Source organism: Schistocerca piceifrons, chromosome 7 (genome assembly GCF_021461385.2).
Source record: "Schistocerca piceifrons isolate TAMUIC-IGC-003096 chromosome 7, iqSchPice1.1, whole genome shotgun sequence".
Classification (NCBI taxonomy): domain Eukaryota; kingdom Metazoa; phylum Arthropoda; class Insecta; order Orthoptera; family Acrididae; genus Schistocerca; species Schistocerca piceifrons.
This window is the reverse complement of record NC_060144.1, coordinates 568563328-568589995: the sequence shown is the minus strand read 5'-3', so window position 1 is coordinate 568589995 and position 26668 is coordinate 568563328. Positions and strand designations below refer to the sequence as shown.

General features: G+C 40.9%; 1 protein-coding gene across 2 annotated transcripts in view; it reads left to right on the top strand.

Annotated features, from left to right (window-relative positions):
• Positions 1–26668, top strand: part of LOC124709107 (phosphoribosylformylglycinamidine synthase) — a 213371-nt gene that overhangs the window by 49200 nt on the left and 137503 nt on the right. For both annotated transcript variants that reach the window (XM_047240757.1, XM_047240758.1), the window contains 5 exons: positions 1361–1511; positions 1598–1734; positions 7356–7468; positions 20272–20412; positions 20495–20607. In XM_047240757.1, coding sequence (XP_047096713.1) covers positions 1361–1511; positions 1598–1734; positions 7356–7468; positions 20272–20412; positions 20495–20607 — 655 coding nt within the window. The remainder of the gene's footprint in view (positions 1–1360; positions 1512–1597; positions 1735–7355; positions 7469–20271; positions 20413–20494; positions 20608–26668) is intronic.

Here is a 26668-nt window from a genome sequence, read left to right as displayed (position 1 = left end):
GAATTCCTTCCACTCGACTCAGAACCAAAGGCCCAAGATCAGTTTTGGGGACAATGCTACAAATTATGAGCTTCATTGAAACTCCATGCGCTAGGCTGGTCTTCTCAACCCTCTCTGACAGTCACTAGAATGGTCCAACTTTGACTTTGGAGACCAGGCAACAGGCATGCGCTACAATCTGCAGTTGTTTGCACTCTGTTCCCTCAGTGGCTGCCAGGAATGGCCTTTTCAACGTGTTGAATGAGGCCTTCAGGCATACACACTGAGTGCACCTGGTGTCTTTCCTGTCCATTGCTACCATTTCCCTAAGGAGTACCATCATTTGCCGTATGTTTGAACTGCCAATGATTAATAGAACCCTATCCTTTCATGTTTGCCTCCTCTTGACACTCATTGCGGTAACTTATGAAAATATAACTTGTAAGCATCCAAAAATTCTCAAAAATACCTATTCCTTAAATAATTGTTCAATGATATTAGAGCACAGTTGTTTTGAATGAGGATATACCTTCTGATTTCAACAATTTTGAAAGAGCACAAAAAAGTTTAATCCTATAATTGTCGTTAACATAAGAGTTTATCACAGCACTCACGAATGTTCAAAATTTCACAATATATCACAATACAAATAGGTATTGATACAGTCAGTGAAAGATTATGTATAAGTGACCCGAACAGTAAAATATTCAAATCTAGGACTCAAATTGACATATGAATCTTGTACACGCAGTCTCACACAAATGAAAATTCTGAAGTCAGCTTTTATATTTAAATAAAAAAGGATATTGCGCGGATTTTTCGCTTAGCTGTTTCTGTGTACACTTCCAGTTTGGCATGCTGAAGAAGAACACTGCAGCGTGAGTTTATCTCGGTCAAAATCACTAAAATGTGCAGCACTAACTAAGCATGTCTTCTGCTTGTTGCAACTAACAATCACATCACAAATTTTGAGTACATGAGAACATATAAATCTTAAATTTTTAATATTTCATTTAATTAAATATGTTTACGAAGAATATTTGCATTATGGTAATCAACCAAATGTAAATTCTATTTAAAACAATAAGATTCACAAAAATACAGCCTGTAAAAAAATTTGGAGATTTTTGGGTGATTGTTTATTTGTAGATTAAATGAACGTGTTTGTGTGTGTGTGTGTGTGTGTGTGTGTGTGTGTGTGTGTGTGTGTGAACAAATTAACAATTCTGTTGTTCAAGTCCACAACTTTTATTGTGCTTCCTCATGCAATATGATGGCATTCATAAACAGAATCTTTGAAAATGGATTTTTTTAGGCTTGTTTCATCATGATAAATGTTTTTTTTAGGCTTGTTTCATCATGATAAATGTTATTATTTCAGTTGGTTGCTGTCCTACATGACCGAATGACTCAATGTCGTTATGTGAAACCGATCAAGAGTTTTGACTTGGGCATTAGACCTGAACCATGGTTTGAAGTGGACGTCATGACAAAGGGGCGGAAGGCGCTCGAAGATGTTAATACGAGCTTGGGTAAATATTTTCAGTGTAGAGAAAATAATAGTAGTTATTGTTGGTTTTATTCGGAATACAGTGCATCTTTATTTTTGTTGCCACAGGTTTAGCCTTTGATAACTGGGACCTGGACTTTTATACAGATCTATTTAAAAATAAGTTGAAGAGGAATCCCTCAACTGTGGAGTGCTTTGATTTGGCTCAGTCAAATAGTGAACACAGCAGGCATTGGTTTTTCAAGGTATTTATTTCACATATGACTGTGTAAATGTGATCTTAAAAAAATGCTACATTTAGCATTTCATCTGATGTTTCCTTATTAGTTAATTTCACGCCCCCTCCCTCCCACTCCTTCTCTCTTTCTAACTTTTTCATGAAATGTTCATAAACTGATTGAGTGACCGAGCTGCAGAATAACAATTTTCATACTTAAGCATACAATCTTACAGCACTTGCTTATTGAGCTTTCCTATGATGCTCCGCATGACACCGTGAACAACACACTGTGAAGCACCGTGTAGTTGACACTGGACCAAGTTGCATGTTGCCACATACCATATTCCAGAAAATCTAGCAACAGAATTAATATGATACACACAAGAATTTCCTCACATATGTATCACTTAGCATGACAAGTAGATAAGATAAATAATTTTCCTATGTATCTACCATAGCGCGCCTCATTCAGTTGTAGGAAAATTTAAATATATATAATGTATCTTGCCTATTGCTAATTTTTGTGACATTACAGTGTTTTCCATTAAATTACATCTGCAGCATTGAAAATACAGTCTGTGTCCTTTGCTGAGATACAACTGACAGTTCCAACTGAACATTAAGTATTCAATATTGCCAGGATTCGTAAGAGTTTTATTTGAGAAGTGCCAGCAAGACTTCTGCCTGTAGTTCTGTTCTCTTTGTCTTCTTTCCTTTCTCTGGTATGACAATGCAGGGAAATTTGCTTTGAAAAATGTAAGACTCTCAGAATGAATCTTTCTCTCTGAAGCGCACCATTTCCAAACTTCTGAGCAGGTTAAAATTGTGCACCTGACTGGGACTCAAAACTCTGAGCCATTTGGTCAAAAGGCAAAATCAGAGAGGCCATCGAAATACTTAAACACCCTAATAACATGAACAGGGAGGATGGACTCAGGCTTGCCCCACGTTGGCTGCAGCAATCAGAGCCCAACAGACCGCTCTGCCAACACAAGGCACGAGCACTAGCGGCGAGTAACTGCCGCCGCGCGGCCGACGTCCAGCAGTTGGTAAACAGCAGCAAACTTCTCATTCTACGGTGACCACCAGCCATGGTACACAACACAAGAGCCAATAGACAACAGAGGTCACATTCCCCCTCCACCACAATAACCTATTAAAATCAAGTTCCCTCTCCTTCTTCCTTAAGTGACCAATGAAACTAACTAGCTTTTCAAAATTCTGACGTAATGGCATGATCAGTGAACAGTAACAACAAAATATAAAGGACACTGCATAGCTAGAATGCACCATTAGACACAGAAGAAGGCCGCTGCAACTGTGCCTGAAACGTTGGTTTTCCCCAGCAGCAGTAGTTTTTTTTTTTTTACAATATGATGTGGTACCATTCCCAGAAAACTTTTATGTCGACTGACTCTGGCCGCGGAAGCCTACGCAATTGTGATAACACCATTAACCCTATGGACATGTGCAAGGTAAATATCCGTTTGTGGCTTTCTCGCTTGCAGTGGAATTTATGAATACGAGTCCCCTTTTTTATTCTGTGGCCTATAGCTAAAGGGAATAGCATGTTACAGACCTGCTAAGCTTGCTGTGTTGTTTAATTGAAGCTTCTTTCTCCAAGTGGTAGCGATCATCAGTGGGTGGGTGTAGCAATATTTTTCTCAAGCAAGCTCTTACACTGTGCATCAGATAGCACACTTTTGTTGCTAATGCTTGATCTGTGTCATAGTCTTTCGTAGCGGTGCACCTGAAGAAGATCTTCTTGGTATACAAGCCACATCATTTTGAATAAAATTATTGACATTTCGACACCTTGCTCTGCTATTGTCTTCAGGAGTAAAATTACTGAACACTGCTGAGAGAACGGGGGCACCGCACATAGTTCGAAAAGATCAGTGTTTCAGTCCGTGGCTGGTCATTTTGGTATTCCATTAGTTAAACAGTTGTCAGAGATCAAACTAAATTGCAAAAATATACAATATTCCTGGATGGAATAATGCATAAAATAAAGGAAAGACGACCACTCTCCTATAGCTTACTGACGTGTGGTGCATAGAAATGTGCAACATTTACACTATCTTCAAGCTCGTATCCGCGCACCCACACACACAAACGTACACACCTGCAACCACAGTGAGACTGAGTCGGTCAGTCTTGTCACTGCTGCTGGTGTGTAATTTTGGGTGTAAGTCTGATTGTGTGTAGTTTTGCTACCGAAAGAGCAAGTGATCAAAAGCTACTGTCAATATTGTTGTCTGTTGTGTGTCTGAGCGCTACATATGTCAGCTATAGCTGAGTGGTTGCTGTCCTTTATTTTACTTATTATAGATTGTAAAGCTTTTATGAGATGGGGGTACACACTTAGTAATGCACAGCGGCTGGCTTTGGGTACCAAATGAAAACAGAAACATGCAGCAGTTATATGGAGTCATACAGTGCCGGCTTTCACAGCTTTAGAGTTGTTTTTGTTTCTTGGGCATTTGATTGTGTTTCAAGGTTTATTTCTCTGCCTAACGTTTCACTCTCCAATGCTGTAGACATGATCAGGAGCTATAACGACTCAGAAAACAGTTACAGTGCCAGACATGCTTAACAAACTGAACTGTTTGCACGTATTCACGGAACCGTAAATTTGTGTTGCCATCTGGCCAGAGCCTTAGATTGCGGAGCTGTGTCACTGTGAGTTACAAAGCTCATAGTGGGGAAGAGTTGCTGCAGATTGCTTTATTTAATGCTAAGGCCCATGACTTATCTAATTTCAGCCGTGCTTCTTTTCTGTTAAAGTTATTTGTATACTTTTGAATTTCTATGTGGAAAAATGAACATGTGATTCCCTGGTCTGAATGCATGACTTGCTACTTCCGATTAATCCATGTTGCCCATACAGTTGCTTAGCCATAATGCAGTTGTTAATTAAATTAAATTTAAGAAGGCATTAACACCCACCTTGAGGCACACAAGAGCAGTTTTCTGTGCAACACAGATAAATCGGCAGTAGCAGAGCATGCACTGGGACCAGTGAACAACAAAATTTGTTTTTTGGATACTAATAGATTTATGAATCTTTAAATCATTATTATGCTAGGATATGCTGAGAGACTGTAGAAACTGAAAAGCATGAAAACAACTCTTAACAGAAAAGGAGGATGGTTGAAATCAGGGAACTTGTTGGCCTTAGTGCTAAATAAAGCAGACAGCACCAGCTCTTCCCCACTACCCCTCTAAAAGCTCAACAACACATATCAATGCGTCTCCATGATATTAAGTAGCAGTTTGATGACATTACGAACTAACTTTTTCCTGGATACGTATAAACAGTTGGGTTAGCTGAGCTTTTTTTGAGGTTGTAACTGCTTTCCAAGTTGTTATAGCCATTGATGATGTTTCCACTAATGGAAGATGAAATTTTAACCACAGAAATACGGCTTGGGCCGTGGCCTAATGCTCATAACACAAGACACCAAGGATGGTTATAGGAAGGCTGGAGTGGCAGTTTGGGACATGACACCAGCCCCCTTCCCCCCCCCCCCCCCCCCCCCCCCCCCCACACACACACACACACACACACACACACACACCTTGTGATGTTATTTGGTTCCTTGCAGCCTGGGGCCATCAAACTCGACCTCACACACAGACACACACACACACACACACACACACACACACACACACACACACACACACACACACACACACAGCTGCATTGCCTGCATTTGTGGAAGGCCATACCAGACCCAACAGTCAGTAGTTTTACTCCTGATGCTGATGATGATGATGACAGTGACAGCTGTCGAAAGATCAAGGATTTTATTTGAAATGACCCAACTGGAAAAAGGAGAGTCAGTTGTTAGGTACAATTAAAAAAGAAGTAATAATAATAATAAGAAGAAGAAGTAACTGCCTGTAGAGATTGATGATAACTTTAATGGCTACTTTCACAGCTGATGAGGCACAGACAATGAGGGCATTCGAAAGTATCTCACTACCGTAGAGGCGCCAGCAACTGTTCCGGTTCAGCTCACTGTTGCCGTCTAACTCTGCTGGTAAGACTGGTCCTGTGGTGACGGGGTACCAGTTCTGTAGACACCGCTACCTGAGTTGGGTAGGTTAACACTGAGAGCTGTTCTGCAACCTATTTGCTGCCTTGTGGATCGAGCTGGGGGCACACAGTAAACTGTATCATAATTACTTCTTATCCCCTCCCTCTAGGGCGCTTCGATGTAACAGGCCATTCAAAATTCCAACTAGAAATTTGATGTATCTTATCATTTTAGTTACTTTGATAAGGACTTAGTAATCACAGAGCAGAGATGCTGTTTTGTTTCATCAACATATGAAAGCGGAAATAATTCGAAGTTCAATATTCCCTCACATCACTGTAACATAGGTTAAGTATGTGTCATTTGGTATTGTCATAAAAGTGTTAAATCATACAGAATGTGAGTGCAAATGTGGAAGTTTCTCTCCAATGCAGAAGATGAATGTTATGTGGTCAGACGCAGATAATAAGTAACATATTATACAGGGTTATTTTAAATGATGGACCCATTTTCAAAACTTCATATTTGTTCAAGTACAGATCCAAAATGAACAAGCTTTATACCGATGAAAAGAGAAAGTTTCAAAGTTTTTTTTCATAATTTTTTATATCAAATTAATAAATTTAATAATTTGTAATTAACTAGTGCTTAATAATTATTTGATAATGAGAAATGTGATAAATGTTATAAATGTTCAATGTGGCCACCGTGGTTGGTGGTTGAATACCAATTTTGGTACGAGATGCTCGCTGCACTGAGACTCACTTTTCATCAACTGAAGAACACAGAAAACCTTGTGTTCCACAGTCGCTTTCTCACTCTCAATTGATAGTGAAACAGAATGACGGCCCTTATGCCATGCGAACTCTGCTAGCGGGTTCTGAAACTATCACCACCTGCCCACCAAAAACTTTGAAACTTCCTATTCTCATTGGTATAAAGTTTGTTCATTTTGGGTTTGTACTTGAATACGTACGAATTTTTGAAAATGGGTCCATCACTTAGAATAACCCTGTATTTCACTAACATTTCTCTGATTAGTCCCACCTGAGACAGTTTTCTTGTTAATAATGACTGTTGTTCTGTTACTGTTAGGTGAAAAACTGAATCAGACATAAGGCCTGTTATGTCTATACTGTCCTTCAAAGTGGAGTTGTAATTCCGAAACCCATTGGACAGTAATTAGGTAATAAAAATATTGTGACTGAAGATGGAATATTATTAGTAAAATATATCACTAAGCTAGAAGTTGCATCCATGGACACAACATGACGGAATGTTATTAATAGCATTAACAGTGCAGTTGTGAAAGAGAATTTTAGGAATTTGATGTAAGATATGGCTCTTCAACCTGTGTGTCTTTCCCCATAGTGAAAACAAGCTTGATAAAAATAATTTGTACTAGAGAGGCCTGTAAGAAAACTTTCATCTTCATATTTTTTTTCTGCCTTTCTCTCTTGGTTCATTTTTACACAACTAATTCAGGAGTAAAGTTAACATTATCAGTGAATAGTCAGTGCCTCTACTATTCAGTTATCTTTACTCCTAAATTATTTACATTCTACCAGGACTTTCCATTACCATATCTTTTTATTTTTAGGGCCGCATGATTATTGATGGAGAGGAGCAGAAGGAATCCCTAATTGACATGATTATTGACACGCAGAATTCATCAAACCAAAACAATGTGATAAAATTCAATGATAACAGCAGGTAAGTAAACCATACTTTAATTCTGCATCAGCACTAATAATATGTGATTGCCCTTTCCTACCTTTTTACATTACATTCATTGGTCAGAGACTAATTATCCATTTGGACCATTGTATAGTTTCAGTAAGTGGCTTAAGGCAAATGCTGGGTTGGTCCCCTAAATGACAACACGGACAATATCTAAACTCATCTGTGCCAAGCACATGACCTCAGGGTCATTTGTTGTTGTTGTTGTGGTCTTCAGTTTGAAAACTGATTTGATAAAGCTCTCCACATTAATCTATCCTGTGCAAGCCTCTTCATCTTTGAATAACTGTTGCAACCTACATCCATTTTAAAACTGCCTATTGTATTCATCCCTTGGTCTCCCTCTGAAATTTTTCTCCCCATACTTCCTTCCATTACCAAATTCTTGAGCCCTTGGTGCTTCAGAATGGGTTCTATCAACTGAGCTGTTCTTTTAGTCAAATTGTGTGATAAATTTCTTTTTTACCCAATTCTGTTCACTATCTCCTTATTACATACTTGATCTACTTGTCTAATTTTCCAAACCTCGTGCGGTGCAGTCCCCAACAATCAGTCTTTCCTTCTCATCCTGTCCTGTAAGTCTCCCCTGATCTGGGGTTCTGGATGACTTTTCTAAACTGTACCCCTTTCCCTAAACCTATCTAGTCCTTTTCCTTCACCCCTCTTCCTTTCCCTTCTACTCTTCTGCCAGAAGAAAGAGCCACTGGCTCCGAAAGCTTGTGAAAGTAAAATCGTTTTGTGTGTGTGTTCCCCTGCTGCTGCTTGGTGAGTAGATTTTTTTATCTGTCCATTTACATGATATTATTAATAACTGATTTTTTTGTTGTTATATCTAATCTTTAGCATTCTTCTGTAGCACCATATTTCAAACACTTCTACTCTATTCTTGTCAGAACTGCTTGTCATGTACATTTCAGTTCCTCATAAGGTTATAATCCAGACAAATACCTTCAGAAAAGACTCCCTAACATTTAAACTTACGTCAAACATTAGGTGATTCCTGTCTTTCAGAAATACTTTGCTTACTGTTGTCAGCCTCCATTTTATATATCTCCTCTACTTCAGCCAGCATCAGCTATTTTGCTGCCTAAATAGCAAAACTCTTCTATGAAACAATGGAAACTCCAAGTAGGAATATTAATCAAGGCTAGTGAAGATGTAGGTCTAAGGATAAGTGAAGACAAAACTAAATACCTGGTTACTACTAGAATGCCAACAGCAGTAGATCAGGAAATGTTAAGAGTTGGTGACATGCAGTTTGAAAAAGTGAACACATTTAAGTATCTAGGCGTGGGCATCACTTTGAGAAATGAGATTGAATCCGAACTGAAGAAGAGATTACGGGCAGGAAATGCGTGCTACTTCTCACTGAATAGATTACTTTCATCACAGATATTGTCTAGGAATTTAAAGATTAGAATATACAAAACTATTATTCTACCAGTTATGCTGTATGGGTGTGAGACTTGGTCTCTCACTGTGCAAAATGAAAAGCTGTTTCGAGTATTTGAAAACAAAATTTTGAGGAAAATTTTTGGAGCAAAAAGGGATGACATTAGCAGGGAGTGGCAAAAACTGCGTAACAAAGAGGTTCACAAACTCTATTCAAGCCCTGACATAATCAGTATTATTAAATCACGTAGGCTGCGATGGGCGGGTCACGTAGCTTGAATGGATGAGGGCAGGGCAGCGCGCAGAGTACTGGTAGGGCACCTAGAAGGAAAATGTCCTGTGGGGAGACCGAGGCGTAGATGGGAGGACAATGTGAAGGCTGATTTGAGGAGCCTAGGTATTGAAGGTGAATGGAAGGAAATAGCCCAAGACAGGGACAGATGGCGAAAATACGTTGCTGCGGTAATGGACTCTCGAGTCCGTTATGACCAGTGAGTAAGTAAGTAAGTAAGTAAGGTAGGAATATCAACAATGTAGGAAAAGACAGATTGAAACTTACCATAAAGAAGACAAGTTAAGTTGCAGACAGGCACAATTAAAAGAGACTTACATAAAGCTTTTGGCCACATCCTTCATTAGTAAAAGAGAGACACATACAAGCAAGCACAGTTCATGCACACATGACCGCCATTTCCAGCCTCTCAGTCCGGACTGCAACTATCATGTGGGATGCAACCAGCAAGCTAGAGGGAGCAGAAAAGGGGAAGGAATAGAAGTGTATGGATGGGAAGAGAGACAAACACTGTTTGGTGGAGTGTGCAGGGACTAGAATGCCAACAGGCACAATGTCAGGAGGTTGTGGCGCAGGGAGTTGAGGAAAAAAGGAGAGGAGTGGGGAAAGGCAGCGGGTGTGGTGGTAGAGGGTGGGAGATGAGAATGGGGAGGTGATGATAGGACAGAGGGCGTGGAAACTGTTGGGTGGAGGGTGTGGGGCAGTGTGTTACCATAGGTTGAATCTGGGATAGTTATGGGAGTGGAGAACGTGTTGTAAGGGTAACACCCATCTGCATAGTTCAGAAAAGCTGCTGCTGGGTGAGGGGAGGATCAACATGGCCCAGAACGTGAAACATCCATTAAAATAAAGTGTGTTATGTTCAGCTGCACGTTGTTCCACAGGGTGGTCTACTTCGCTCTTGGCCACAGTTTGGTTGTTGCTGTTCATCCTGGTGGACAGCTGATTAGTTGTCATACCAGTATAAAAAGCTGTGCAGTGTTTGCAGTAAAGCTAGTAAATGACATGGTTGCTTTCACAGGTGGCATGGCTCCTGATGGGTTAGGATAAACCTGTTACAGGACTGGAATAGGAGGTGCTGGCTGGGTGGATTGGGCAGGTTTTGCACCTGGGTCTTCTGCAGCGATACAATCGCACCCGTTCCAGATTGCTGCTTGCATCCCAAGTGATAGCTGTATTCCGTCCCGAGATGCTAGAGTTGGCGGTCATGTGTGCATGAGGTGTGCTTGCTGCTGTGTGTCTCTTTTTTACTAATGAAGGCTGTGGTCAAAAGCTGTATGTAAGTGGCTTTTAAGTGCACCTGTCTGCAACTTAACATTCATCTTTATGCGAAGTAGCAATCTGTCTTTTTGCCTGTTTGAATCTTGTTCTGCCTTCACTGGTTCATCTGTCAAGTCAATGCATTTGTTTTTAGTTGTGTTATTTATTCTTGTTTCTGTCAGTTGGCACCTAAAACTCCTTTTGAAACTTTCAGAAACTGATCTTTTTAAGTTACCCAAGTCCCATCTCCTTACTTTCCTTCCTTTTTGTAATTTCTTCAGTTTTAATCTACAGTTTATAAGCAATATATTGTTGTTGTTGTTGTGGTCTTCAGTCCTGAGACTGGCTTTGATGCAGCTCTCCACACTACTCTATCCTGTGCAAGCTTCTTCATCTCCCAGTACGTACTGCAACCTATATCCCTCTCAATCTGCTTAGTGTATTCATCTCTTGGTCTCCCTCTACGATTTTTACCCTCCACGCTGCTCTCCAATACTAAATTGGTGATCCCTTGATGCCTCAGAACATGTTCTACCAACCGGTCCCTTCTTCTAGTCAAGTTGTGCCACAAACTCCTCTTCTCCCCAATCCTATTCAGTACCTCCTCATTAGTTATGTGATCTACCCATCTAACCTTCAGCATTCTTCTGTAGCACCACATTTCAAAAGCTTCTAGTCTCTTCGTGTCCAAACTAGTTATTGTCCATGTTTCACTTCCATACATGACTACGCTCCATACAAATACTTTCAGAAACGACTTCCTGACACTTAAATCTATACTCGATGTTAACAAATTTCTCTTCTTCAGAAACGCTTTTCTTGCCATTGCCAGTCTACATTTTATATCCTCTCTACTTCGACCATCATCAGTTATTTTGCTCCCCAAATAGCAAAACTCCTTTATTACTTTAAGTGTCTCATTTCCTAATCTAATTCCCTCAGCATCACCCGACTTAATTTGACTGCATTCCATTAGCCTCGTTTTGCTTTTGTTGATGTTCATCTTATTTCCTCCTTTCAAGACACTGTCCATTCCGTTCAACTGCTCTTCCAAGTCCTTTGCTGTCTCTGCCAGAATTACGATGTCATCGGCGAACCTCAAAGTTTTTATTTCTTCTCCATGGATTTTAATACCTACTCCGAATATTTCTTTTGTTTCCTTTACTGCTTGCTCAATTTACAGATTAAACAATATTGGGGAGAGGCTACAACCCTGTCTCACTCCCTTCCCAACCACTGTTCCCTTTCGTGCCCCTCGACTCTTATAACTGCCACCTGGTTTCTGTACAAATTGTAAATAGTCTTTCGCTCCCTGTATTTTACCCCTGCCACCTTCAGAATTTGAAAGAGAGTATTCCAGTCAACATTGTCAAAAGCTTTCTCTAAGTCTACAAATGCTAGAAACATAGGTTTGCCATTTCTTAATCTAGCTTCTAAAATAAGTCATAGGGTCAGTACTGCCTCACGTGCTCCAACATTTCTATGGAATCCAAACTGATCTTCCCCGAGGTTGGCTTCTACCAGTTTTTCCATTTGTCTGTAACAAATTCGCGTTAGTCTTTTGCAGCCGTGACTTATTAAACTGATAGTTCGGTAATTTTCACATCTGTCAATGCCTGCTTTCTTTGGGATTGGAATTATTATATTCTTCTTGAAGTCTGAGGGTATTTCGCCTGTCTCATACATTTTGCTCACCAGATGGTAGAGTTTTGTCAGGACTGGCTCACCCAAGGCCGTCAGTAGTTCTAATGGGATGTTTTCTACTCCCGGGGCCTTGTTTCAGCTTAGGTCTTTCAGTGCTCTATCAAACTCTTCACGCAGTATCAGATCTCCCATTTCATCTTCATCTACATCCTCTTCCATTTCTATAACATTGCTCTCAAGTACTTCGCCCTTGTATACACCCTCTATATACTCCTTCCACCTTTCTGCTTTCCCTTCTTTGCTTAGAACTAGGTTTCCATCTGAGTTCTTGATATTCATACAAGTGGTTCTCTTTTCTCCAAAGGTCTCTTTAATTTTCCTGTAGGCAGTATTTATCTTACCCCTTGTGAGATAAGCCTCTACATCCTTACATTTGTCCTCTAGCCATGCCTGCTTATCCATTTTGCACTTCCTGTCGATCTCATTTTTGAGACGTTTGTATTCCTTTTTGCTTGCTTCATTTAATGCATTTTTATATTTTCTCCTTTCATCAATTCAATTCAATATTTCTTCTGTTACCCAAGGAGTTCTACTAGCCCTTGTCTTTTTACCTACTTGGTCCTTTGCTGCCTTCACCATTCATCCCTCAAAGCTACCCATTCCTCTTCTACTGTATTTCTTTCCCCCATTCCTCTCAATTGTTCCCTTATGCTCTCCCTGAAACTCTGTACAACCTCTGGTTTAGTCAGTTTATCCAGGTCCCATCTCCTTAAATTCCCACCTTTTTGCAGTTTCTTCAGTTTTAGTCTACTGTTCATAACCAATAGATTGTGGTCAGAGTCCACATCTGCCCCTGGAAATGTCTTACTATTTAAAACCTGGTTCCTAAATCTCTGTCTTACCATTATATAATCTATCTGAAACCTGTCAGTATCTCCAGGCTTCTTCCATGTATACAGCCTTCTTTCATTGGTGATCAGTTCTCAAGAATCAGTCAAATGAGTGTTCCATAAACCACTTTTTTGGTGGATGAATTGTATTTCCTTAAGATTCTCCCAGTGAAGCTCAGCCTGGCACCTGCTTTTCTTACAGTTAGTTTTGAGTGTTCATTCCACTTTAGGTCACCCTAGACTCCTCAGTATCAATTTTCTGTATTCGCTCCACTTGATATCACTTCAGTCAGTTACACCTGGGTGTCCTACAGTCATTACTGTTTCCAGTGATTTGTCACCAGTAGTGCAACAGAACAGTTATGGTTCTCTTCACCTACTTATGCGCAATATGTTACATTTATTTACATGTGGGGTCCACTGCCAGTTGCTGTACACTCTGTAGATCTTTTGGCATTGCAGTCTTCCTATAGATAACAGTATCATCAAGTCGTAGCCTCATGAAGCTGCCATCATTAATATATACTGTAAACAGTAATGACTCATAACATTCCTTGGGGTATTCAAGAAATTCCCTTTACTTCCATCAGTTTCATCCCGTTACAAACAAGTTCAATGTGACATCCTGAATTAGTGACAAATGGCCAACACTCAGCAAGTTCATATTTTGTTCACCAAACAACAGTGAGGAATTGTACTGCATGGCTTCTGAAAGTCAAGGAATAGGGAATTGGCCAGGGCAATATTGTCTGTGGCACCGTGGATGAAAAGAATGAACTGATGCTGATAGATTTCCTCACAGTGCTGCAATGGATGTTTCAATCTGGCTAAGAGCTTCTTGTGATGAATTTGGATCAGAATGATCTATGTTCTGTAACACTGAATACAAAAACACAGATAGGTCAACTAAATCTATCTGCTCTCTTTTCTTAAGCCTGCTGTAAAATTCCTTGAGAAGAGCAGCTTTTGAGATGGTGGTCATACCCAGTTTCGGAGGCCAGATATTTACTGACTAGAAGAAACAATTTCATAGCTGCAGTGTCTCTCCTCATAGTTCTCTCATCGGCTGCTTAACATACCATAAAAAATTTAACACTTTCCAGGTCTACGGGAGTTAATTAATGTAATTTTAGAATTGGTTAAAGAATCTTCATTGTGTCAAATTTGTTTGACAGGATATGTGCTCACCAGTGAGTGGTTACATCCAATACTGACCAAAATTATATAGAGAACAGAATTTCAAAAGTCCATAATATATGGAAGATGTTTCAATATTGCGAAGTCACCGACAGTAAAATACGTCTATAAATATCATTATAGAATGAGATTTTCACTCTGCAGCGGAGTGTGTGCTGATATGAAACTTCCTGGCAGATTAAAACTGTGTGCCCGACCGAGACTCGAACTCGGGACCTTTGCTTTCGCGGGCAAGTGCTCTACCATCTGAGCTACCGAAGCACGACTCACGCCCGGTCCTCACAGCTTTACTTCTGCCAGTATCTCGTCTCCTACGTTCCAAACTTTGCAGAAGCTCTCCTGCGAACCTTGCAGAACTAGCACTCCTGAAAGAAAGGATACTGCGGAGACACGGCTTAGCCACAGCCTGGGGGATGTTTCCAGAATGAGATTTTCACTCTGCAGCGGAGTGTGCGCGATATGAAACTTCCTGGCAGATTAAAACTGTGTGCCCGACCGAGACTCGAACTTGGGACCTTTGCCTGTCTCCGCAGTATCCTTTCTTTCAGGATTGCTAGTTCTGCAAGGTTCCCAGGAGAGCTTCTGCAAAGTTTGGAACGTAGGAGACGAGATACTGGCAGAAGTAAAGCTGTGAGGACCGCGCGTGAGTCGTGCTTCGGTAGCTCAGATGGTAGAGCACTTGCCCGCGAAAGGCAAAGGTCCTGAGTTCGAGTCTCGGTCGGGCACACAGTTTTAATCTGCCAGGAAGTTTCATATCAGCGCACACTCCGCTGCAGAGTGAAAATCTCATTCTGGAAACATCCCACAGGCTGTGGCTAAGCCGTGTCTCCGCAGTATCCTTTCTTTCAGGACTGCTAGTTCTGCAAGGTTCGCAGGAGAGCTTCTGCAAAGTTTGGAATGTAGGAGACGAGATACTGGCAGAAGTAAAGCTGTGAGGACCGGGCGTGAGTCGTGCTTCGGTAGCTCAGATGGTAGAGCACTTGCCCGCGAAAGGCAAAGGTCCCGAGTTCGAGTCTCGGTCGGGCACACAGTTTTAATCTGCCAGGAAGTTTCTTTATCATTATAAATAATTAAGAAGTAAAGGTAACAACTTGGCAAGCACATGAACAAGAATGAAAACTTTGCTAACTTCCAGACGAATGCTTCTTCAAGCTAGAGTGCACACAAACATGCACACTGCCAGAACTTTCCATGCCAAAAGTGTATTAAAATAGATTTTATTTCTATAAAATATTGATGTTTTCAATATATCAATGCATTGTTGTCATGTCTTCTTATGGAAAGTAAGCACCCTGACAGATGGCTGTCCTGCTGCCAGTTTTCAACTGTGACACACAAAAGTCTGCTTGTGGTACTGAAGTTGTCTGTAGAGCTGGAACAATTCTGAGGCCTTTATAACAACAAAAACAATCAATATTTGACAAAGTAATTTAATTGGATAGATAAAAAAATCTACTCACCAAGTGGCAGCAGAAAACACACACACACACACACACACACACACACACAGCCGCGCGCGCATGCACACATCCACACACACACACACACACAAATGAAAGTTATAATTAGGCAAGCTTTCAGAACCAGTGGCTCCTCCTTCAGGCAGACGGGTTGAAGAGGGAGGAAGAGGGGTGAAGGAAAAGATCAGGAGAGGTCTAGGAAAAGGGGCAGATTTTGGGAACGTCACCCAGAACGGCAGGTCGGGGGACACTTACCAGAATTCTATTGTTATTTATAAATTTGCATATAACTATTTACGGTTCACTACACTGCAGGACTTTCTCTCAATCGTCTATTGCTTATTCAGAAATTTGACAGCTATTCTCTTCCCCACCCTCCACTTATTTTGTTTATTTGTAATTCTTTTATGTTTTTGTGCGTTTGTTTTTCACCAAACCGCTCTGATCGACTTTTACTGCTATCTCCTGCGTTACTTTAACTGCCAACCTAATTAGTTTACATTTTCTCCTATGACTTTGTCTTTCCGTTTTCCCAGTTTTTAAAATTTTGTCTGTTTTCATATCATATAGAGCACCTCTCTTATTACTTATTGTCTGTTGTCACAGTTTTCGTATGAATTTTTCTGATTTTTCCAAATTTTTTCCTTGCTTTTCTTCTGTTTTTCTATATTATATCCTCACTCTGTTTATCTTTTTTGTTATTCCCACAATTTCTAGCCCTTCAAACTGTCCTCTCTAGCCATGATGAATCCCATCTCTTATTACATCTGTTCCTTTCAAAAGCGTGCTTTTGCACTGTCAAAACTAAGTCCCACGTTTTGTTTCTTGAAACCTGCTTGTCCCTTAGAGTTACTCCAAAAGGCCTAACATTGAAAGTTCCTGTTTCTGGATGTAATCCCTCTCTACACCAGGTTCTTTTACAGTTTCAAATGCAGCCCTCGCTTGCTGTTACCCGGCTAATCTGTGACGTGTATGCCTTGTCCGCCAATTTCCACTTTACCAGACTTCTTTCCTTCTACAAAATCCTGCAGTTATCTGCCCCTCATGTTTCCTTGGATGATATCATCCACCAAGCCTAATTCAAACTGTGACAATATGCCAGATTTCACCACAAAAAGCTATTCGACCTTCTCCTAAACTACGTGAAAAAATGTGTTTCCCTTCCTGTCCCTCTGCTGCTCCCTAAATAGCCACACCATCGACCACCACTCCTCTCCTACAAACTGAGCTTGGCCAACCTCCTTAACATCCAACAGCCTTCGCTACTGCCTCCCAGACCAAGAATAACCCATAATCACAAAAACCAATCAAAACAGTACAGTGTCCTCAGCCTCTTTGTAACGTGCCGGGCTGTATCCTTGTATTAATGCCACTTAAAGTTCACGTCACAACCGAATGTATTGGAAACATTTCCTCACCCAGTAGATAGTGCGCAGTGTTACCGACCTACCTTGCTTTGCTTATTCAATATTGTCTTCCCGGTAGCTGCGTCCGTCTCACCTAAATCACACTGAAATTAAGAAGCCATGATCCTAGATTAAGTTTTCCAAAATCAAAATTCAAGACCATATTCATTGTTGAACATTTATGACAACCACAGTGCGATTTATTTGCTGTCAGTCACACACACAATATTCATGTGACCAGGCCTCTTACACTTAATCGTCACATTAGGTAGGTCAAAAACTTCCAGTCTTTAACAATGTTCACAGTTACGCTTTTTTGGTACCGACCGGAAAATTTAACCAACTTGCCGCACTTTTGCTCCATGAGAATCTGACCGAGAACTAACTGAGAACCGCACCAGCTCGGACCTTATATAGACGAGTGCTTGAATATTTGACTATTTCTGTTCATATATTATAGTTTATAATTTCCCAGGGTTAAAATGATCCTTTCTAATTGGTTTTGAAGTTAACTATTGGGTTTTATTACTTAAATAACATGAGTGAGCTGTATCAATTTAAATACGAGGAACTAACTTATGCATCCGCAGTGGGAATTCTCGATTTATAACCGTGGCAGCCCTCTTCAACAATAATTTTTACTTATTCAAATTTACTTAATTCTTAATTAATGCACTTACAAAGTTGAGACTGGAGTCATTTTATGTAGAAAAATAAAGGTAGCAAAAGTATCAAAACAGGTCTCGGAATTATTTAGTAGTTTGGTCACAATTGACACTGAAAGTCATACAGGCTACAGATTTCAAGTCTTAATATCTATTTAACTAATAGATTTTAGGTTAATTTAAACACTTTGCTGGAATCAGTAACATTTAGGCTTTCTTTTGGATGCAGTCTTATAGCTGAATTCGATCTATTACCTCACTCAAATTTTACTTAATATGTATTGCACAATATATGTCATTGTTCATAACTTTTAATAGGATGCATTTCCAATAAAACTAATTAGCTCATTACTTTCAGAATAGAATGTACTGAAATAATAGATTTTACTAGGGGAATTTTATTTGAACTATCTCTGAATTCTGTACTATGAGGTGAAGGCCACAGAATCTGAGTAGTGAAAATGAAAAAATATAAAAGTTCATTGCTTAACTAAGTTACTGAATGAGTGTAAAACCAAAACAGGATAGCAGTGGGCAACTGTGCTTCGTTACATCTTGTCTAAAGCACTCTCTCTTGCATTTGATAATGCTGCTTTGGTGAAGGACATACTTTCCTTCATTTGTAATGTCAACTGGTAATATCACTTTGCAACCCAATCCCAAAACCTTCCCAACAGAAAACCTGAAATTGGACCCTGCCTTGAACAGTTCCGACCATAGTACCAACTTGATCTACCACCAGTACCTCAAAATTATCGCATATAAGCCTTCCAAGAATTCCTCACCTCCAGCAGTGCTTCACAGCACTTCCACAGGTCCCTTCAACATTACCCTAACTTGTCCTCTGCAGAACTCCAGGCCCTACATTCCCTAAAAGCTGATGACTCCATCATTATCTTTCCAGTAGACAAAGGAACTACCACTGTGGTACTTGACCGTAAGGAGGATGTTAGCGAAGGTCTACCTTCCATCTGACGCCTCTACATACAGCAGCTGCCATTAACATCCCGTGCCTGTGATTCAAACTGATCTCCAGTCCCTCTGTAAGTCCGCTCACAAGGACTAACAAGTCAATCCGTAAAACTTCTCACCCCACCAGAACAACGCACCCCAACCTTTTATCTTCTTTCTAAGATCCACAGATCCAACCAACCTGGTCGTCATAATTGCTGGCTTCAGAGCACCCACTGAACATATATCTGCCTTAGTTGATCATCACCTGCAAACCATAGTACAAAGACTTCGTTCCTATATCAAAGATACCAATCATTTCCTAGATCGTCTGAAATCCGTGCCTGTCTCAGTTCCGCCACACACCTTGCTTGTCACTATCGATGTCATCTCCCTCTATATCGACATCCCCCACATACATGATCTGTCTGCTGCTGAACATGTCCTCGGCCAGTGCGCACATGATTCCAACCCATGGTATCCTTTCGACTCACCTTAATCAACTTTATACTTACCAACTACTACTTCACATTTGAGGTTATGTAAACACTGTTTGGCATTTTACATCGGCATGACTACCACCAGATTATCAGTTATGATGAATGGGCATAGGCAGAGGGTGTACACAGGCAACACACAATATCCTGTTACAGAGCATGCTGTACAACATGACAGTCATGACCTCGGTGCCTGTTTCACCACACACCATCTGGATTATTCTCCCAGACACCAGTTTCTTAGAACTCCACAGGTGGGGACAGCATCTCCTTGGCTCTCGCCATCCACCTGTCCTTAATTTATATTAATTCCTTCTGTCTCAGCATGTCTTCAAAGTAACTACTCTTTTCTTCACTCCGTTTTAGTTTTCCACATCTTTCATTGTCTTACCCATCTATTTTTCACCCCCCCCCCCCCTCCCCCTCACCGCCCTCTCCCTTCCAGCTCTGTTATGTGCGATGCACTTAGCTTTTCACTCTTATTAACCATGCACAATGTTTAAACAGTAATCCCTGTCTTCCATATTACCCTGTCTTCTACCTTTAACCTCTCAAGTTTTCAAAGCTTCTCCAATGCAACAATCAACCTTTCCTTCACATCCCATCCAGTAAGTCTCCCCTGCCCCGCATTTCTGCGTGAGTTTCCCAAAATCTTAACTTTTTCCTAGAGCTCTCCAGTCCTTTTCCTTCACCCCTCTTCCTTCCCCTTCAATCCTTCTGCCTGAAGAAGAAGCCACTGGCTCTGAAAGCTTCCCTAATTATAACTTTCTTTTGTGTGTGTGTGTGTGTGTGTGTGTGTGTGTGTGTGTGTGTGTGTGTGTTCTGCCACCGCTTGGTGAGTAGATTTTTTACCCATCCAATTAAATTATTTTGTCAAACTCTGAGGCTTTGCCATAGAGGCATATACAAAATCACATTAGCTAATCAGTGTGGTTGGTGTGTGAAGCAGCCATGCCTAGCCCACTGTTGGGGCTGTTCTTTTGCTGTTGGACCTCTTTTGTGTGTCCTAATGAAGTATTAGGCTGATGAGCAGATGTGAGGACATGGAATCCACCATTTTAATTATCATTACTGTTATTATTATTATTATTATTATTATTATTATTATTATTATTATTTCAGTGCAATTGAAGGCTTTCAAGTCAAAAAATTCCATCCAAAAGTGGCAAAGGAAGCAAGTAACTTCGAAATAGAAGAAGGAATGTTGCACATTGTCTTCACTGCAGAGACACACAATTTCCCTACAGGTGTTGCACCATTCAGGTAATGATTTCCTGTCTCAGTAGTAATACCCCCAGTACAGCAACAAACTCAATGCTACTGATGTGTTCTTGATACTCTACAGTGGGGCAACAACGGGCACCGGAGGCAGGATAAGAGATGTACACGCTGTCGGAAGAGGCGGCCATTATATTGCGGGAACTGCCGGCTACTCTGTTGGAAATCTATTGATTCCTGGTGAGCACTTATTTAATCTTCTATTACATAATCAGTGCTGCATAATGCAGATAAAAATAGATTTCCTGTCTTTCAGTTGTAGTGTTACTACAAACATTTTTCGGTTGTGGAATGTGTGAGAATGGATTCTTCTGAAACTGTCAGTGTCTCAGCTTGTAATATATATGAGTCTTATATCAGCATCTACATCTACATGATTATTCTGCAATGCACAATTAAGTGCCTGACCGAGGGTTCATTGAACCACTTTAAAGCTATTTTTCTGCCATTCCACTCTTGAACAACATGTGGGGAAAAAAGAACACTTAAAACTTTCCTTGTGAGCTCTGATTGCTTTTATTGTATTACAGTGATCATTTCTCTCTATGTAGGTGGTCACCAACAAAATATTTTCACACTTTGGAAAGAAAGCTGGTGATTGAAGTTTTTAGAGAATATGCTGGCGCAACAAGAAATGTCTTTTGTTTTAACAATTGCCATCTTAAATTGTGTATCATATCCGTGGCACTCTCTCCCCTATTTCACAATAATACAAATTGATAAGTGGTTTTGAAAGACTTGACTGTCATTTTCTGGACTTCAAAAATTTTCACTACAAAATGTGTTCATTGTGAGTTATACCCTCATGCCAAATTGTAATATTCTTGGATAAAATGTAACACATTATTCAAAGGTTTGTCAGAAATAATTTACAATCAAAAAGCACTTTGTGCACATGACCACGTCTGTGTAGGTAACGCCCACAAGTGATCATTACAGTTTAAACATCAAAACATACAGTGAAATGCACATCAGCACATTTGTTTATGTTAGTTTGTCTTGTTCTATTCATTGATGACCATGTCATGATAAATTAAACAGATGTGCTGATGAACATTTTACTGTATATCATGATTTTTAAGACTTAACAGTTGTTTGTAAAGTGTTAGATATATGGACAAGATCATGTGCACAAGGTGCTTTCTGATTGTGACTGCTTTATATCTGACAAATATTTATATAACAATATAATGAAAAGGATAGCTGCTATTCACCATATAGTGGAGATAGTGTGTTGCAGAAAGGTGCCACAAAAAGACTGTCGCAAGATTACCTTTTGGCCAGCAAGTACTTTGTCAAAATTTGACAACACACACACACACACACACACACACACACACACACACACACACACACACACACAAGCCCATTATGGGAGAGGCAACCAGCTGGGGGGTAAGGAGGAGGCTGGGGTGGGAAGGGAGAGGGATAGCAAGGTAGGGGTGGGGGACGGTGAAGTGCTGCTGGGAGCAGGCAGAGATGAAGGGGAGAGTAGGGCAGCTAAGTGCAGTTGGGAGGTTAGACGGAGGGCAGGGGAGAGAAGGGGGGGGGGGGGGTAGTGAAAAAGGAGAGTAGAGCTTCCACCTGCACAATTCAGGAAAGCTGGTGTTGGTGGGAAGGATCCAGGTGGCACAGGCTGTGAGGTAGTCATTGAAATGAAGGACGGCATGCTCAGCAACAGGGTGGTCCAGTTGTTTCTTGGACACAGTTTGTCGGTGGCCATTCATGCGGGCAAGACAGCTTGTTGGTTGTCATGCCCATGTAGAATACAGCACAGTGGTTGCAACTGAGCTTGTAGGTCACATGACTGGTTTCCAAGGTAGCCCTGCCGTTGATGGGATAGGTGATGTTTATGACCGGACTGGAGTAGGTGGTGGTGGGAGGATGTATGGAACAGGTCTTGCATCTATGTCTATTACAGGGATATGAGCCATGATGCAAGGGGCTGGGAGCAGGAGTTGTGTAGGGATGGATGAGAATATTGTGTAGGTTCGATGGGTGACGGAATACCACTGTGGGAGAGGTGGGAAGGATAGTGGGTAGGACATTTCTCATTTCAGGGCACGGCGACAGGTACTAAAAACCCTGGCGGAGAATGTAATTCAGTTACTCCAGTCCTGGGTTGTACTGAGTCATGAGAGGAGTGCTTCTATGTGGCCGGATGGTGGGATTTTGGGAGGTATTGGGTGACTGGAAAGATAAGGCTCAGGAGATCTGTTTTTGTACAGGGTTGTGAGGGTAATTACGATCTGTAAAGGCCTCAATGAGACCCTCATTATATTTTGAGAGTGAGTGCTCATCACTACAGATGAGACGGCCACAGGTGGCTAGGCTTTATGAAAGGGACTCCTTGGTATGGAATGGATGGCAGCTGTCGAAGTGGAGGTATTGCTGGTGGCTCGTAGGTTTGATATGGACAGAGGTACTGATGTAGCCATCTTTGAGGTGGAGCCAACCTGGAAAAAGGTGGCTTAATGGGTTGAGTAGGAATAGGTGAAACAAATGTGGGGGAAGGTGGTGAGGTACTGAAGGAATGTGGACAAGTGTCCTCACCCTCGATCCAGATCACGAAGACGTCATCACTGAATCTGAACCGGTGAGGGGTTTGGGATTCTGGTTGTTTAGGAAGGATTCCTCTAGATGGCCCATGAAAAGTCGGCATAGAATAGCACATGCAGATGCCCATAGCTGTACCTTGGATTTGTTTGTAAGTAATGTCTTCAAAGGAGAAGTAATTGTGGGTGAGAGTATAGTTAGTTATAATGACTAGGAGGGAGATGGTTGGTTTACAATCCAGTGGACATTGGGATAAGTACTGTTTAAAGCGGTAATTCCATGGGCACTAGAGATGTTAGTGTAAGGGAATTGGCATCAATAGTGACGAGCAGGGTACCATATGGTAACGGAATAAGAACTGCAGAGAGTCGATGGAGGAAATGGTTGGTATCTTTTATATAGGAGGATAGGTTGTGGGTAATAGGCTGAAGGCATTGGTCAACAAGAGCAGAGATTCTCTTGGTGGGGGCAGAATAACTAGCCACAATGTGGTGTCCTGGGTGGTTGGGTTTATTGACTTTAGGAAGCATGCAGAATGTAGGAGTGCAGGGAGTGGTAGGGGTGAGGAGAGAGATGGACTCCGGGGAGAGGTTCTGGGTGGGCCTAAGGGTTTGAGGAGAGACTTGAGATCCTGCTGCATTTCTGGAATTGAGTCACTGTGACAAGATTTGTAGGTAGATGAATCTGACAGCTGGCAGGTAAACCTTGCTATTTAAAACAAGAATGGTGAAGCCTTTGTCAGCAGATAGGATTATAAGGTCAGGATCAGTGTTTAGGTGGTGAATTGTGTTTCTTTCTGTGGATGTAAGGTTAGTTTGCATGTTGAGTTATCTGGGGAACAATGGTGAGGCAAGGTTTGAGGTTAAGAAAAGGGGTTGATTTTGGGGCAGTGATGGTGGATCGTGGTTGAATGGAGAAATGAACTGGGTCATGCAGGGTTCAACTCTGGTCTCTGGTTGAGTCTGTTTGGTAGGGTTGGTGGCGAGAAAGTGTTTCCACCGTAGGGACCAGGAGAAGGAGAGAACATCTTAAACAAGTCCTGCATGACTGATTTGGGAGTGGGCCAAAAGGTGAGGCCTTTGGAAAGGACTGATACTTTTATGGAATTAAGGATTTTGTAGGATAGGTTCATGACTGTGTTTGGGTCTGTTTAGGTTCTGGATTTTGTGTGGTGGTGGGGGAAGGGGGGAGAGTTTTGGAGGGTGGATAAATGTAGTAGGTCTGCAAGATAGCTGTGAAGGAGCATGGGGGAGGTCTGGAAGTTGTTGCAGGTGTGGTGGACAGTGGAAGTAGACGGCAGGAATAGGAACCGAGCAGGTTGGAGAATTTTTTGAAGTGACATTGTGCGTGTCGCCCTAGTTCCTGGAGGGCAAGAGTTTGTGTGTGTTACGGGATCCAGGAATTTGGGATTGCATAGCAGGGGAATTTTATGGATGGAGTGAAGGTATTGCAGAGAGGTTTGGGCCTGATTGAAATGGTTTTGCAGGAGTATGTTGGTAAGGGCTAAGGATTGGTGGAATCTGAACAGATGGATGTCATTGTTGAAGGAAGGGTGGCAGCCAGAGAAGGGAATTTGATGGTAAGGCCATTTGGGGGGATTCAGTGAGCCAAGCAACAACGCAGGAACAGTATATTGGACTGGATTGTGGCTAGTGATAAGGAAACTTTTCTGTATTGATGCCGATGGAAGGAGCAAGGATCCATGGTGGTGGAAAAAATATTTATATAATGTGCTACATTTTACCACTAATATGACAACTTCACATGAGATTGTAACCCAGTGAACACATTTTGCTCCAAAAATTTTTGAAGACCAGAAGCTGACAGCAAAGTCTGTAGAAACAGGTTGTCGAAAATAAATAAGTATTTATGCAATCTTGGCTATAGAAACTTTTTTACCAAGTAAAACAGATTGCTCCATCTCGTTTCTCAGCATGATAAAAAATTCAGTACAAAATGAGCAGCCCTTCCTTCCACTTTTTTGATGTCCTCCATCAATCCTATCTGATGTGGATCCAACACTGCACAGCAATACTCTAGAAGAGGGTGGACAAGCACGTTGTAAGCAGTCTCCTTAGTAGCCCTGTTGCATTTTCTAAGTGCTCTGGCAAGAAATTGCAGTCATTGGTTTGCTTTCCCCGCAACATTATCTACAAGATTGTTCAATTTAAGTTCTTTGTAATCGTAATGCCTAAGTATTTAGTTGAATTCACAGGCTATTGATTTGTGTAATTCATCATGTAATGGAAATTTAGTGGGTTCTTTAAGTACTCATGTAGATGACCTTTCATTTTTGATTATTTACAGTCAATTGCCACTTTTTGCAGTATACAGATATCATGTGTAAATCATTTTGCAATTGGTTTCAATCATTTGATGACTTTACAGGACAGTAAATGACAGCAAAGTCTGAGACAATCTAAGAGGGCTCTTTAAATTGTTTCCTAAATCATTATGTAGATCGGGAACAGCGAAGGTCTATAACACTTCCTTGGGAAATGCCAGATATTACTTCTGTTCGAGGTAATTCATAAGTTTGAACACAGTATGTGTTCCAAAATCACTGCAAATCGACATTAGTGACATGGGTCTGTAATTCAGCAGATTACTCCTATCTCCTTTACCGTACTTTACAGACTACATGATGCACTTTTTTCTTCAAAAAATTGGCTCGAAAATTCACGTGCGTCTTATACGCAAAATTTATATAAAAAAGGCCAGTGTTTATGTAAAATTCTCGCTGGTCCTAAAAATGGCCATATATTCGATGCTGCGAAAAACCTATTTCTATCTGGCAACATTGGATTCAACTGACAGCAGCAGTGCACGGATGCAACGAACATGAGTTGTTGAGATTCACAAGATTGCTAACACTGTCTCTCTCCCTCCCAACCATCACAAACACAGAACACTGTCTATCCTATGATGTGTTACTGCAGTCTAGAGTACCAGTGAACTTGAATTGAAAGTGATTTATGTTATCAGTAACAGTACACTATTTTTGTTAGTAGCTAGTTTCGTAATGGAAAAAAATAAAAGTTATTCATATGATGCGAGCTATGAATTGAATGCAATAGTATATGCAGAAAAACATGGAAACATAGCAGCTGACTGGCATTTCGGCCCTCCACCAACAGAAACAAACATTTGCGATTGGCAGGCTCGAAAGAAGAACTGAAAAAAATATGGAAGACTAAATGTGCAAACAGAGGACTGAATGCAAAGTGGCCAAAACTAGATGACGTATTGAAAAATATTGAAGGACACCGTCAAAAGGCATTGGAATTAATACAAAAGTGATTCAAATACCAGTACACGCTCGTAAGCTAGTGCTGTAGTGGAACTTAACAAACTTTAAGGGTGGAGTTGGTTGTTGCTACAGGTTTATGAAGTGTCGTGGACTTAGAGTACAAACCAAAATATCTCAGAAAATGCCTTAAAAGTAAGAGGAGAAAATATTATCTTTCCATCACTTTGTTAATCTACATCAAAAGGAAACCAATGTGGAACTAAGCCAGATACCAAATATGGATGATATTTGATGTGCTGATTAACAGATCAGTTGTGATGAAAGGCACCGAAACTATAACTAAAAAACTATAAAAGCAAGTGGAAATGGAAAAATGCACTACTCTGTTGTCCTTTCATGTTGTGCCGACAGTGCTAAACTAGAGGTAATGATCAT